The 14,963-nt window shown below is 36.6% G+C and overlaps 1 protein-coding gene across 2 annotated transcripts in view; it reads left to right on the plus strand.

Moving 5' to 3' along the window:
- GXYLT1 (glucoside xylosyltransferase 1) overlaps positions 1 to 14,963 on the plus strand; it is a 61,445-nt gene that overhangs the window by 25,996 nt on the left and 20,486 nt on the right. For both annotated transcript variants that reach the window (XM_033222415.1, XM_033222416.1), the window contains 3 exons: positions 4,728 to 4,899; positions 8,040 to 8,165; positions 12,086 to 12,337. In XM_033222415.1, coding sequence (XP_033078306.1) covers positions 4,728 to 4,899; positions 8,040 to 8,165; positions 12,086 to 12,337 — 550 coding nt within the window. The remainder of the gene's footprint in view (positions 1 to 4,727; positions 4,900 to 8,039; positions 8,166 to 12,085; positions 12,338 to 14,963) is intronic.

Genomic DNA, 14,963 nt, shown 5'->3' on the forward strand with positions numbered 1-14,963 from the left:
CACGGTGTTAGCCAGGATGGTCTCGATCTCCTGACCTCGTGATCCGCCCGTCTCGGCCTCCCAAAGTGCTGGGATTACAGGCTTGAGCCACCGCGCCCGGCCTCTTTAAGTTTTTTTAATGATAAACCCCTACTTCCCAACTTTTTACTTTGATAAATTTCAAATATACAAAGATTACAAGAATAGTACAGTAAGCATACCATACATTTTTCACCTAGATATTTATTACTAACATTTTACCAGTTTTCTTTTTCTGCCAAACCATTTGAGAGACAGCAGGCATTATGACACACCCCTAAATACATAGATTCAGCATGTGTCTCCTAAGAACAGGGACATACTTTAATACAGCCATAATTGTCACTTTAAGTTATTTAACACTGTTCATAGAATATATATTCCTATTCCTATTTTCTTATTTTCCTGTTAATGTCCTTTGTATCTTTTCCTCCCCATTCAGGACCCAGTCAAGGACCATACATTGCATTCAGCTCAGGCTGAGTTAGTCTCCTTTATTCTAGAACTGTTCCCCAGCCTTTTTTGGGGTGAGAAGGGGTGCTGTTTTTGGTATCTTTTGTGATATTTTTGTTTTTGTTTTGCAGAATGTCCCTTAATTTTGATTTGCCGGCTGTCAACTTATTATTAGAGGATTTTTGGCACGATTACTGCATGGGATACTTTGTTCTTCTTTGGGCATGCTATCAGGAGACTTCTGAAGCCATAAGTTTAATATTAAGTTTGATCACAAGGTTAAGGTGATGTTCTTGCATTTCTACATTGTACCAGTACTTTTATCTCCTGTATAATATATGGGGGAAATACTTTGTTAGTATGTAGTTTTAGCATCCACTGATTATATTTGTCTAGATTATCTGTTACAGTGGTGATTGCAAAATAGTGAATTTTATAATTCTCTCATTTCTTCTGCATTTATTGGTTGGTATTCATCTTTAAAAAAAGAAGAGTTCTCTCTCCTTACCCCTTTATTTAATATCATTTTTTGACTGATGCGTTCACTTTGTATTTATTTTTTTGAAACAGTCTTGCTCTGTTGCACAGATTGTAGTGCAGGGGCATGATCGCAGAGCACTGCAACCTCTGCCTCCTGGGTTCATGCAATTCTCCTGCCTCAGTCTCCCGAGTAGCTGGGACTACAGGTGTGTGCCACCACGCCCAGCTAATTATTGTATTTTTAGTAGAGACGGGGTTTCACCATGTTGGCCAGCTTAATCTCAAACTCTTGACCTCAAATGATTCACCCACCTCGGCCTGTCAAAGTGCTGGGATTACAGATGTGAGCCGCCATGCCCGGCCAGGGTTCACTTTATAAATTTAATACGCTATCATTCGTTACTGTCACACTTTTCATATGCAGGTTATGCCAGCTTTCACCATGGGAGCCCTCAGATATTATCTTTGAATCATCTGAAGAATTTCTTCTAATCGTATATCTGTAGAAAAATAAGTTTGACTTTAAAATCTCCTTTTCTATTACATTTCTTTAAATCCACATTGACTTTTTTCCTGTTCATATTGTGATCAAAAGAAAGATTTTTGTAGACCCTGGCATGATTCCGCGATTCAATTGAGGCCAACATAATTTGAATGACTGCTTCCCTATAACTGCTTAGAAGGTTTTAGTTATCACTTCTTACCATGTAGAAGCTTACTTTAGATTTTTTTCCAGTTGCAATTGATTTTCCTGTCTTTCGGGTCTAGGGGTAGGGTGGTTGTCAGAGACATATTTTAACTGTGTTTTTTGTGGTTAGTTTAGGAGTTGAGCCTGTACTGTATATAATACTTTCACTCAGAAGGATCCCAAACAGAAAAGGAAATGTGACGTAGTTGACAGTACTCCTGTAGAAATTGGTGAAAGGAGTGCTGGCAGTGTGACTAAAACGATCCTTGCTAAAATACATGGGAGGAGTTCCTGAGACTGATTTTTAGAGGGATTTTTTTTTTCTTGAGAAACATTTGGGTATATTATTATTTAAGACATCTCCCAGCTCCCAGGCTGGAGTGCTGTGACATGATCACAGCTCTCTGCAATCTCAAACTGCTGGACTCAACCAACCCTCCTGCCTCAGCCTTTGAGTAGCTAGGTGTACACGTGTGCACCACCACACCCAGCTAGTTTTTTTGTGTGTGTGGATACTGGGTCTCGCTATGTTACCCAGGCTGGTCTCGAGCTCCAGACCTCAAGCTCTCCTCTCGACTTGGCCTCCCAAAGTACTGGAATTACAGGTGTTAGCCACCATACCCGGCTTTGAGGCTGTTTTTTCTTAAGGTTTAATATACTTCTTATCTGTGTATGTAGCTGATGCTGTACAAAACAGCATATGACTATCATGCCTTACTTTTAAAATCTTCTCTTGGCCTTTGACTTTGGGGCAAGATCTAGCTATGGGCCAGTAAAGCAATCTGAGCCCATTAATGATTCTTAAATCATGATGCTGTAGAGAGAAGTAGGATCTGGAGGCAGTCACTAGAAAGATGAGGTAATTTAGAATTCTCTAAAAATTGTTGTGTCTTTATTGCCTAGTTTTTAACTTGTCATTGTGGCTTCCACTGTTTTTGAGATGAACTGGATTCATGTCCCCGCTTTATAGACGTAGAAAGCGTAGATAGTCTCCCCCCCACTGATAGTTTAAGTCTCCCCTTCATCATTAGTTTCAGTGTTATGAACTGATGGGCTCAGCACAAAAGAGGGCAAAGGATAGAGGGTACAAACAAGGGAAGAGACATTGCTTGTTTCAAATTACCGTCAATGGAAAATAATAGAGAGTTTTAAAAAGACCCAAGCTGGCCAGGCGCGCTGGCTCATGCCTGTAATCCCAGCACTTTGTGAGGCTGAGGTGGGAGGATCCCTTGGGGCCAGGAGTTCGAGGCTAGTCTGGGCAACATAGTGAGACCCCATCTCTACAAAAAAAAAAAAAAAAAAAATTAGTTGGACATGGTGCACGTCTGTGGTCCCAGCTACTTGGGAGGCTGAGATGGGAAGATGGCTTGAGCCTGGGAGGTTGAGGCTGCAGTTAGCTATGAATGCGCCACTGCACTCCATCGTAGGTGATAGAGTGAGGAGACCCTGTCTCTAAAAAGAAGAAGAAAAAGTAAAAAGACCGAAGCTTATGCTAACACCAGACATGTGAAAGAAGTGGCATAGCAGAAGCAAGAGGTATTAAAGGTTACTTTAGCCTGTTGGTATACACTGCTGCTCTGTGTTAGAAGTAGATTCTAAAGACGTACTAGTGTTCGACCAGCATGTTTTAGACCATCTTAGAAGTGTTTACATCTTGCTGGATATTTGGTAAATGGGACTGAATGTGTATTATTAATGTGAAGGAAATTTTTTCTTGTAGTCAGCATGGTTTAAGATTGGATGTAATACTGAAATATTTATGGATGAAATTATGACTGAGTTTGCTTTACAGTGAACTGTTGGTTGGTGAGAGGTGGTATGGGGAGAGGTTTCAGATGAAGTAAGAATGTTTTTAAGGTTTTTTTTAAAAAAAACAATATTTTTAAAAAATTGAATGAAAGACCTCAAATCAACCTTTCTCAGTGGATTCTTTGAGAGAATTAAGCTCTAATTTCCTAAGGCATAGTAATGAATGAATTTATTTACTGGCAGCCACAATGGTACTCGTTATGTATTCTTGGGAGATTTGAGAAAGGAGTCATTTTTTGTGTGTTCTGTAGTTTGAAAGGAGGAAAATGGTGAGAAGAGCTGGTTGAGAGTGTGGAAATACATGATTGATTCAACATTTTAAAAATGTTTTGTAATTTGACCTTTGCCCTTTACTTATTTTTAAAATAAATACATTATTTTTTTCGAGACAGGATCTTGCTCTGTCTGGAGTAAAGTGGCACAATTACAGCTCACTGCAGCTTCTATTTTCTGGGCTCAAAATATCCTCCCACGTCAGCCTCCTGAGTAGCTGGGGCTACAGGCACATGCCACCACTCCTGGCTAATTTTTGTATTTTTTGTAGGGATGAGATCTCAGTATGTTGCCTAGGCTGGTCTTGAACTCCTGGGCTGAAGTGACCCTTCTGCCTTGGCCTCTCAAAGCTCTGGGATTGCAGACTTGGCCTCGTTTGTTTTATAAATAAAATTTTTTTTTTTTTTTTTGGAGACGGAGTCTGGCTCTGTCGCCCAGGCTGGAGTGCTGTGGCCGGATCTCAGCTCACTGCAAGCTCCGCCTCCCGGGTTTACGCCATTCTCCTGCCTCAGCCTCCTGAGTAGCTGGGACTACAGGTGCCCGCCACCTGACCCGGCTAGTTTTTTGTAGTTTTTAGTAGGGACGGGGTTTCACCATATTAGCCAGGATGGTCTCGATCTCCTGACCTCGTGATCCGCCCGTCTTGGCCTCCCAAAGTTATAAATAAAAATTTTGAACTTCAGTTTTTCTTTCTTTCTTTCTTTTTTTTTCCTTCTCTCCCTTTCCCTTTCCCTCTCTTCTCTTTCCATCCTCGTCCTTTCTTTCTTCTCTTTCACAGGGTCTGGCTCTGTTGCCCACGCTGGAGTGTAGTGATGCAGTCATAGCTTATTGCAGCATTGAACTCTTGGTTTCAAGTGATCCTCCTGCCTTAGCTTCCCAAGTAGCTGGGACTACAGGCGTGAGTCACCACATCTGGCCTTGAACTTCACTTTTTGAACATGATGGAAGTACCATGTTGTAAACATATACTAAAACTGTTGGAAAATGTGGTTTTCTTTCCAATTAGATACAGTCTGAAAATACAGCCTGTTGAGAAAATGCATCTAGCTGTAGTTGCCTGTGGTGAAAGACTGGAAGAAACTATGACCATGTTGAAGTCAGCTATCATTTTCAGCATGAAACCTCTTCAGTTCCATATTTTTGCTGAAGATCAGCTACATCAAAGCTTTAAAGACAGAGTAAGTATTTGAGACATAGTCAAGGTTGTAGAGTTGAATATTTAATAATATACTATAATAGAATGTTGTTGTAATAGTCTGTTTTCACATTGCTAGAAAGAACTACCTGAGACTTGGTAATTTATAAAGAAAAGAAGTTTAATTGACTCACAGTTCAGCATCACTGGAGAGGCCTCAGGAAACTTAGAATCATGGCGGAAGGCAAAGGGGGAAGTAAGGCATGTCTTACATGGCAGCAGCAGGAGAGAGAAAGAAAGAACACCACACTTTTAAACCATCAGATCTCGTGAGAACTGATGGTTATCACGAGAACAGTAAGGGGGAAACAGCCCTCATGATCGAATTGTCTCCCACTAGGTCCTTCCCTCGACACGTGGGAATCACAGTTTGAGATGAGATTTGAGTGGCAACGCAGAGCTATACCATATCAGTTGTTTTATTTCTTCACTGCACAAAAATATTTGTTCTGTAACACCGCCCTTTTAAAGTGAGGAGTGCTCCTTGAACCACTTCCATCTGAGTCCAGATCTAAGGTGAAAGAGGAAGGTTCATTTTTGAACGGCAGTGGGCTACTTAAAAGTAAGTCCTGGTGAAACATGGAGGTTTTATTTTAGTGACTCTAGTTCCAGGATGCTTTGACTAAGAAGTCCTATGATTTATTTTGTCTATATCCTTTCCTTGGGAGTGCCTTAATCAGAGCTTATATAAAGGTTTTAATCCTGTTTTGAGGGGAGAGAATTCTTGATTAATAATATGGTGGGAAGTGGCTTCTGGTTCTGATAAGTAAGTTATTTATTTTGGTTTTGTATTAGTTAAAATCAATTTGGCAACAGTGGCAGAAAACCCAAAATAACAGTGGCTTAAACAGGATTTAAGTTTATTTCTCTCTCCCATGAAAGTAGGTTGTCTGGATTATATGGCAGTTCTTATCTTCAGATACTCTGGCCTTGTCTGACTGTGGCTAAGCCATTTTCAACATGAGGCTTCTGCTTGATGGTCCATGATGACTACTCAGACTCCAACCAATGCACCCATATTCAATTCAACATGAGGACAGGGAGTGAAAAAGGGCAGTATCCTTCTCTTAAGGGTACTGTCTAGAAGTTATTGTGACATTTCTGCCAGTATCCCATTGGTCTGAATTTAGTCATATGACCGTACCTAGCTGTTACAATGGAATATATACTCTTTAATCAGGTCAGCCTTGTAACTTCCTTAACAACAACAACAAAATATTACTGTACAGTATAATAAGAGAACAGATACAGGCAGAAGAAAGCATATAAGAAAAAGAAAATTCACCTGAAATCTCACTACCTTTTGTTCTGAGATGGTGGTAAAGGTGATGCTAATGATCATTCATATTTTTGCTCTCCTCCCTCTCTATCGTCTGTTTACATCTATCCACTTAAGCTTTTAAATTCATTTGGATTTTTATGCTTGGTCTAACTGTAAAAAATATATTTGATGTTTTTTCAGGTTAAATCAGTTCATTTTGCATATTTAGTGCAAAAATACTAGTTATGAGCTTAGCTCTTTTAGTTTTCTGCCAAAAACGTCTATACCTTTTAGTTTTTGGCAGAAAACTAAAAGGTATAAAAGTTTTCTTACTGTTTAAGTGGTATATGAAAGTATACCTTTTTACTTAAATATTTTTAGTATCTGTATTTTTGTTAGATAATTTTGTGAACTTGGTCTCTATCTGAATTGTTTTTTAAAATACTGAGGAATTAATCTTGTCCTGGGGTTAAGAGAATAGTCATAGACTGCTGCCAATTATGGAAATATTTGAAAATATAATAGAAAAGTAAAACATGTATTGCATTATCTTAGATGCAGCCTCTGTGTTGTGTTTACACCTGGCTTAATTGTTTGTGTAACATATACTATATTTTTAAACTTAGTTTTCCTTTGACTGTAATCATCACTGAGAATGTTTGGTTTTGCTTTTGATGAAAGTATATCAAATATTTTATGGAACATGCTTTTAGTACATGAAAGAACACTGTTATATGTTAAAGTGACTAAGATTTTATTTTGAAGTTGGTATTGAAAAGATCTTTAAGTGATTAATAAGTGGAACCGGGAAATTACAGTGCTAGTATTTTAAAATAATTCGTAGATAGCTGGATGTGGTGGCGTGCACCTGTAGTCCCAGCTACTTGAGAGGCCTGAGGTGGGAGGATCACCTGAGCCTGGGAAGTCAAGGCTGCAGTGAACCATAATCATGTTACTGCCCAGCCTGGGTGACAGAGTGAGACTCTGTCTCAAAAAAATAATAAAATAAAATAAATAAAATAAAATAATTAGAGACACCAAAGCAGAGTGTTGGAAGTAAAGGCATTCCCTTAAACTATGTTGGAAGATACTGTTTTAAAAATGACTTAAACACAATCATAATTCAAAAGAGATCATATTCAGCCTGTATGTAAACTACTTAGTTTTTCCCCCCATAGATTGTTTCTTTCTGCTCTTTAGGAAATTTGAATGAGTAATTCTGTTGAAATAAGAATGAGAGATACTACTTAAACTAGATTTGAAACAATTTAGTATCTTGAAATCTACTTAGGGTACTAAGTGTAAACATGTTCATCTTAGATTTTCAGATATATTTTGCTTTTTGTAGTAATTTTTAAAAAATTGGCATTGGCTATGTATTTATCAGAATATTTTATTATCAGAAATATTCAGGCATATTAAAGCTATGAATTGATGGACAAATATTTTTTAACTAGTTTCACAATGGAAGCATCTGTCATATATACGGTAGTAATAAAATTAGTGCTTAATTTTTCTGATTTTAGCTTGTTAATGGGTTAAGAGAATTTACACATTAGGTAAAGCTGAGGAAGACAAATTTGCAAGGGTCTTTCACCTTTCCGATTTGGGGAGTTGGACCCTGATAACTTTCATTATGCTTCAGATCTTAATGGTAAAGTCTTTCCAGGATCTTATTTTGATTTTTATATTTTAAATGAAAACAAATACCATGGTGGAACAGAAGAATCTTTCCCTTAATTTTACAGCATAAAATGTGTATTATCTTAATTTTTAGCTGTTTTGTTTTATAATCTGTTGTTTTATGATTTTACAGAGAAAATTGAGGGTGAAACTATACTGTTTTTTTTTAATTGTTTTAGCTTGACAGGTGGTCATTTCTACAAACATTTAATTATACGTTATACCCCATAACCTTTCCAAGTGAGAATGCAGCAGAGTGGAAAAAACTCTTTAAACCATGTGCTTCACAGAGATTGTTCTTGCCGGTAAGTTTTTTCCCCCAGTGTCCTTTTTTTTTTTTTAAATTTGAACCTGACTTTTACACATATGAGTCTCTGAAGAGTTACATATAATTCCAGTTAAATAATTAAATTAATAAATAGAAATCAATATGGGTACTATTTTCCTTTTAAACATGAAAAAATATTCCTATGGAACAAGTAAAATAAAAACCCTGTTAAGAATGAAAAATTTTTAGTAATTTCTGTTGAGATACCAGTTAAATATATTCAGTTGTGTGGAACTCTTTTATCTATAAGAAAGAATAGAGGTTGCCAGGTCTTAATGGAGCCAAGTCTTTTGCCAGCAGAAATGCAGTGGCGTTATCACTTTCAGCTTGTAGGCAGCATTTAGAGTTTGAGAAATGAGATAGAGTGCATCATTAAATAGCAATTTGTGTCTTATACCAAGCCAGTTTATCTATTGTAGCTGATACTTAAACAGAAACAAATTTAAGGCATATGAACTCAAAGGGAAAATGGGAACTATTTATTCAGTGGGGCTGTTCTTTGGTAGTGTTCTATGGTGACAAACCTTGATTTTGTTTCTTTTTTTATATACAAATGTTCTGAAGCAAGGTTACGTCTTTAATTTTGATTTGATTTTACGCAGTTTTAAAATTCACAGTTGTTTAGACCATTATGATACTTAAATACAGTTTTGCAGCTTAAACACATAGAGAATACTTATGGTAGAAATATTGAATTTAAGAAGCACACAAGTTTCTGGAAAGTATATAAATTATGGGGAAGAACCTTCAGTTACTTCTTATTGCTAAGTGGATTAGGGCAATCCCTAGCTTATTAAGAAAATGGTTTATTGCATCCAGGATATCTGTAAGGTTAAGTTATAATATTGATAAACATGTCTGCCTAAGCAGTATCTTTGTTGCTCTGCCTTAAAAAGTTGTATCCAGGCTGGGCGCGGTGGCTCAGACCTGTAATCCCAGCACTTTGGGAGGCCGAGACGGGCGGATCATGAGGTCAGGAGATCGAGACCATCCTGGCTAACACGGTGAAACCCCGTCTCTACTAAAAAAATACAAAAATCTAGCCGGGCGAGGTGGCGGGCGCCTGTAGTCCCAGCTACTCCGGAGGCTGAGGCAGGAGAATGGCGTAAACCCGGGAGGCGGAGCTTGCAGTGAGCTGAGATCCGGCCACTGCACTCCAGCCTGGGTGACAGAGCGAGACTCCGTCTCAAAAAAAAAAAAAAAAAAAAAAAAGTTGTATCCTAGGATCTTCTCTTCCATTGTAAAAAGCACACAAATAAGGGATTAAGATTGGTTAAAAAAATGTGTTTTAGATACTTCATGTAGGTTTTATTTTAAGTAAGTTTTATATTGAATGATTGCAGTGTCATTTAATTAAGGTGTGAGTGCCTAGTATTTGTTAGTCATCTATATTGAAATGCTGGGTATGTAGGAATGAATAGAATACACAGGTTTCCTGTTTTCATAGAGCTTGTTACCTGATGTGAGAGACAGACATTAAATAATCACACAAATATATTGAAAAAACAATAAGAGATGAAGGAAAGACGTGAGGTTATGGCCATTTCTCTACCATTTTGTTATGGCACTTTATTAATACTTGGCACCATGGCACTTGTTAGCACTTTATTAGCAAGTTTATTATTGATGTTGTTATATGAAATTTGCCAGATCATTTAATGATGTAATCTAGTTAAATCCCTAAATGAAATTTTAAGTACAAGAACTACTTGAAACCTGTCAAATTGACCTCATACTTTACTGTTACTTCTAATCTTTTTAACCAGATTTAGGTAAATTGGTGCTTTATTTTTTTATAGTGATAAACTTTTTTGCTGAGTTTTTCTTCCTTTAAAATAGATGCATGAAAAGAACTAATGTAAACTGTACCAATGCCTTCTTCACCTGAAAGCAATCAGAACTATACATAGGTGATTATTATTTAACCATATGTCTGATTTCCAGCTGGTAGTGGCTCCCAGCATTGAACTTGAAGCTTTATGCAGGTTCTTCCTACTCTGCTAACAGTATAGTAATCTGTAAACAGATGTGACACAGATGTAGAATGTTGCTATTAAAAACAATTCTCACTTCACCACCCCTCAGAAAAGTGAGACAGATATACAGATTCCATCCCCTCACACACATCTTTTTTTTTTTTTTTTTTTTTTTTTTTGAGACAGAGTCTTGCTCTGTTGCCTAGCCTGGAGTGCACTGGCGCAGTCTCGGCTCACTGCAACCTCTGCCTCTCGGACTAAAGCGGTTCTCCTGCCTCAGCTTCCTAAGTAGCTGGGATTACAGGCATGTGCCACCGCACCTGGCTAATTTTTGTATTTTCAGTAGAGACAGGGTTTTGCGATGTTGGCCAGGCTGGTCTTGAACTCCTGACCTCAGGCAATCTGCCTGCCTCAGCCTCCCGGAGTGCTGGGATTACAGGTGTGAGCCACCATGCCTGGCCACAGATTCCCTTTTAGTTGAGGTCTTTGACCAAGTGTACTTTCCCTACTCAGGCCCTGCAGTCAACCATCAGATTTTTTTCCCCAGCCTGATATTAAATCAGCTGATAGATAAGGGAGGAATGAGGTGATTTCAGCCTAGTAGCTGCTCATGAAGGTGATGGCTTTAGTTGCAGGAGGAAGTAGCAGCTTTGAAAAATAGCAGAACTAGGATCAAGCTCCTATTATATTCTTAACTAAAAAGGTTTAGATTCACCTATTTATTGAATCTTACTAATAGACCAGGATAGGCAGTAAATTTAAATTTGTAGGAGTCAGAATCTAAAGTTCATGGGTAAGGCAGAAATGAAAAATTATCCTTGGTTGGGCACAGTGGCTTGCGCCTGTAATCCCAGCACTTGCGGGAGGCCGAGGTGGGTGAATCACTTGAGGTCAGGAATTTACGACCAGCTTGACCAACATGGTGAAACCCTGTCTCTACTAAAAATACAAAAAATTAGCCGGGTGTGGTGGTGCATGCCTGTAATCCCAGTTACTCAGGAGGCTGAGGCAGGAGAATGGCTAGAACCCAGGAGATGGAGGTTGCAGTGAGTTGAGATTGCGCTACCGCACTCCAGCCTGGGTGACAGAGTGAGACTCTGTCTCAAAAAATAAAAAATAAATAAATAAAATAAAATAAATAATAATTATCCTTAAAATTCCCCAGGGAAGGCACATGTTGGAGATTTATCTCTTAGAAAGGGCAACATAGCCAGTCTTTCTTCTAAGTGAAGTCTTTACCCTTGCTAGGTGCACATTTTGCTTTGATTCATTGGGAGACAGCCTGGAAATAAGAGCATGGACTCTGAATCTGGGTTGTCTGGGTTCCAGTTTGGCTCTACCACTTACTAGTTGAAACTGAAATGATGTAAAGATGCCAGTGTTACAGATCAAGAGGAATAAGTTCAGAAGATCTTTATTTGTATTGGTTTATTTCTGTATTTATCTCAGGAAATTAGGATTCAAGATACAAATTTACCTAAGCTAATGTTATTGTCCATTATGAAAAACATTTCCTCCCTGATCTTTGAAGATTTGGTATTCTCTCACTTTTTGTAATTGAGTATTTGTTTTGGTTTGTTTTTATATCTTCTCAATTTTTATAATTCTCTCAATTTTTATAATTGAGTATTTGTTTTATATTCTCTCAATTTTTTATTCTCTCAATTTTATATTCTCTCAATTTTTGTAATTGAGTATATGTTTTGGTTTGTTTTTAATATCTTCTCTGAAAGTTAATGTGAAGGTTAGCATAGTATCTTTATATATATGCTGTTGTTAAAAATGACAGATTTAGGAAAGATTACCTTAAAATAATATAAATTAGCTAATCTCTTAGATGTATCTTATACAATTAGAGGTGCTTTTATGTTTCTTTTTAAAATAGAATTATAGTTAATCATTCAAATATCTCTCTTTGTAGTTAATCCTGAAAGAAGTTGATTCACTATTGTATGTCGACACTGATGTCCTTTTTTTACGACCAGTTGATGATATTTGGTCTTTACTAAAGAAATTTAATTCCACACAAATTGCTGCAATGGCACCAGAACATGAGGAACCTCGAATAGGATGGTATAATCGCTTTGCTAGGCATCCATACTATGGAAAAACTGGAGTAAACTCTGGAGTTATGTTGATGAATATGACTCGAATGAGAAGGAAGTATTTCAAGGTAAGTCACTAATATGGGTAGTTAACATTTCTCTAAAAACCTTCTAAATTGTTGGCTTTTCAATTTAGTTTTATTAAAAACTTAGAAGTCAGTCTTAGAAGTCTGACAGCTATTACCGGTCACTGTTCTATTCTGTTGATCTGGTAAACTTAGTTTTTTTTTTAGCTTTCCCTTTTCCGAACCTTTTTAAAATTCTGTTTTAAATTTAGTTTTGTCTCCCACAACTGATTGCATTAATAAGCCCAGTGTTAGGTAACCTCTGCTCTTGTTTAACAGAGAACATCTCTCCTTGGTTACCAAGTTTATTATTATATCTTGAATTTTTAAATTTCATGTACTGTAAAGTTGTACTAAATATAATAAAACTAGGATAGTAACATGATTGTTATTTTCTGATTGTTAGACTATGCACAGTGATCTTATACCAGAAGATGGTGCTGTAAGATTATCTGCAAAAAAATAATGTGACTTCTCATTAACTGCATTTGAAATTTATGAAATTAATAGAAGTTTAGTGTTGCAAAGAACTATAGAGATAATATAACAGCCTTTGATTACAACTTAAAAATAGCTGTATAGTTCAAATCCATTGTTTTTACAATTATTTTATTCTTATTTTACTTTTTTGTAGAGAACAGTCTCTACAAAAAAAAGAGTTGCCCAGGCTGGTCTTTGACTCCTGGCCTCAAGTGATCCTCCCACCTCAAACCCCCAAAGTGCTGGATTATAGGCATGAACCACTGCGCTTGGCCAGATTTACTGTTTTTTTACTTACCTATTACTTATTTAAATATGATTCATAAATACTTTAATAGTTTCTCCCTTTCCCTTTTTCTTTTTTTTTTTTCTGTGACATGTTCTAAACTACCTAGAGATGTAGTTATGGGGGTTGGAATAATTTCTAAACTTTCAAACCTTTTTTTCTTCTGCACATTAATGACTATGAAAAAAATACAAGATGATTGGTTGTACATTAATTCAGCAGGTATAATTTACTTCACACCTGTGTTACAAACAACCCTATTCTTGCTCCTTGGAACATACTCAGATTTGCTTCGTTTTCAAATATTATTATTATACTTAGGATTGTCGAGATGGTCCTACAAAATTTATTAAATTTAATTCCTTTTCTCATATATTTTTATTTTTCTTGATCTCTATATCTATAGCAAACATTGTCCTGGTTTTTTTCCTGCCAGTTCTACAGTTTCTAGCACAGGTCTTAAATTTTAGAAATTTAGCAATATAACTGAGTTACTTATAAGCGCTTTCCAAACTGTTTTATACAGATTCACGACTGTTGCTTCATGGTTCTTAACCCATGTACAGCCACAATACAAATTTAGGACAAAGGTCATAGTTTAAGTTATTTATTTGTTTTGCTGTCACCTGGTTCTTACCACTCATGGCTGTTCATTTCCAACTTGATGTATTATAGTTACGTATATTAAAAAGTTAAAATAGGACCAGGTATGGTGGCTCAACGCCTGTAATTCCAAGACTTTGGAAGGCCGAGGTGGGCAGATCACTTGAGGCCAGGAGTGTGAGACCAGTCTGACCAACACGGTGAAACCCCATCTCTACTAAAAATAGAAAAAATTAGCTGTGCACAGTGGTGCATGCCTGTATTCCCAGCTACTTGGGAGGCTGGGACAGAATCGCTTGAACCAGGGAGCAGTGAGCTGATATCACGCCACTGCACTCCAGCCTGAGTGACAGAGCTACAGTGTGAGTGAGACTCTTGGTCTCAAAAGAAAAAAATAAAAATAAAAAAATGTACATTCAAATACTTTAATAATAATTATTTAGTTAAATAAATATTTAATTTAATTTAAAATTAATTTAATTCTTTTTAAAAAGCATATAATTTTTAATCTCATAATTGTATATTTGTTAGACAATGAATAACATTGATTAAATTATTATGTTCTATTTTGCATAATCATATTTGCAGTGTTGAATCCCTATTAGGGTATTTATTTTCTCTCCTTCTAAAAGATGTATTACTGTATTTCTTAACCTTTTCCTGTTTATTAGAGAAAAACCAAAGAGTATAAATTAGACATGGTGGGAATCTTTTGTTTGTTTACTTTGCCCTTTTCAAATTTCTATATGTTACTTTGTATTTTTTTGTCTGTTTGCTCCACCTACTGAGGGCAGGATGTGGCTTTTGTACAGCTTTTTATTAAGAATATTTAGCATGGTGTCTGACATAAAGTAGCAACTTGATAGATAATTGCTAGCAAAGGAGAGTCAGATGAAGGTTTTAGAAACTAGGCCATTAATGAATTATTGAAAAATACTGGAAAAGAGAACACTGTGTGTGAAGTAGTTACAGTGTTTTTACATATTTGTAAGATGTATGTGATAGAAGACTTTTCTTGTGTTAGTACATAGCTTATGAGAGCAGAATAATAACAATGTATATCTTGCCAAAGGATTTTTTAAAGTGAAGTAACTAATCTTTGGGAATTGATGAGTTCCCACTTTTTTGTTGGATGCTCTTTAATTTTATATGTATGTATAGGACAGGCTGATAATGATAGTCCATTCATTTTCAAAGCATGCTTAATTTAAAAAATGAAACTAATTGATCTTAATGTAACATACATGTATTTGGTCATAG

Source organism: Trachypithecus francoisi, unplaced genomic scaffold (assembly GCF_009764315.1).
Source record: "Trachypithecus francoisi isolate TF-2019V2 unplaced genomic scaffold, Tfra_2.0 Lachesis_group11, whole genome shotgun sequence".
NCBI lineage: Eukaryota > Metazoa > Chordata > Mammalia > Primates > Cercopithecidae > Trachypithecus > Trachypithecus francoisi.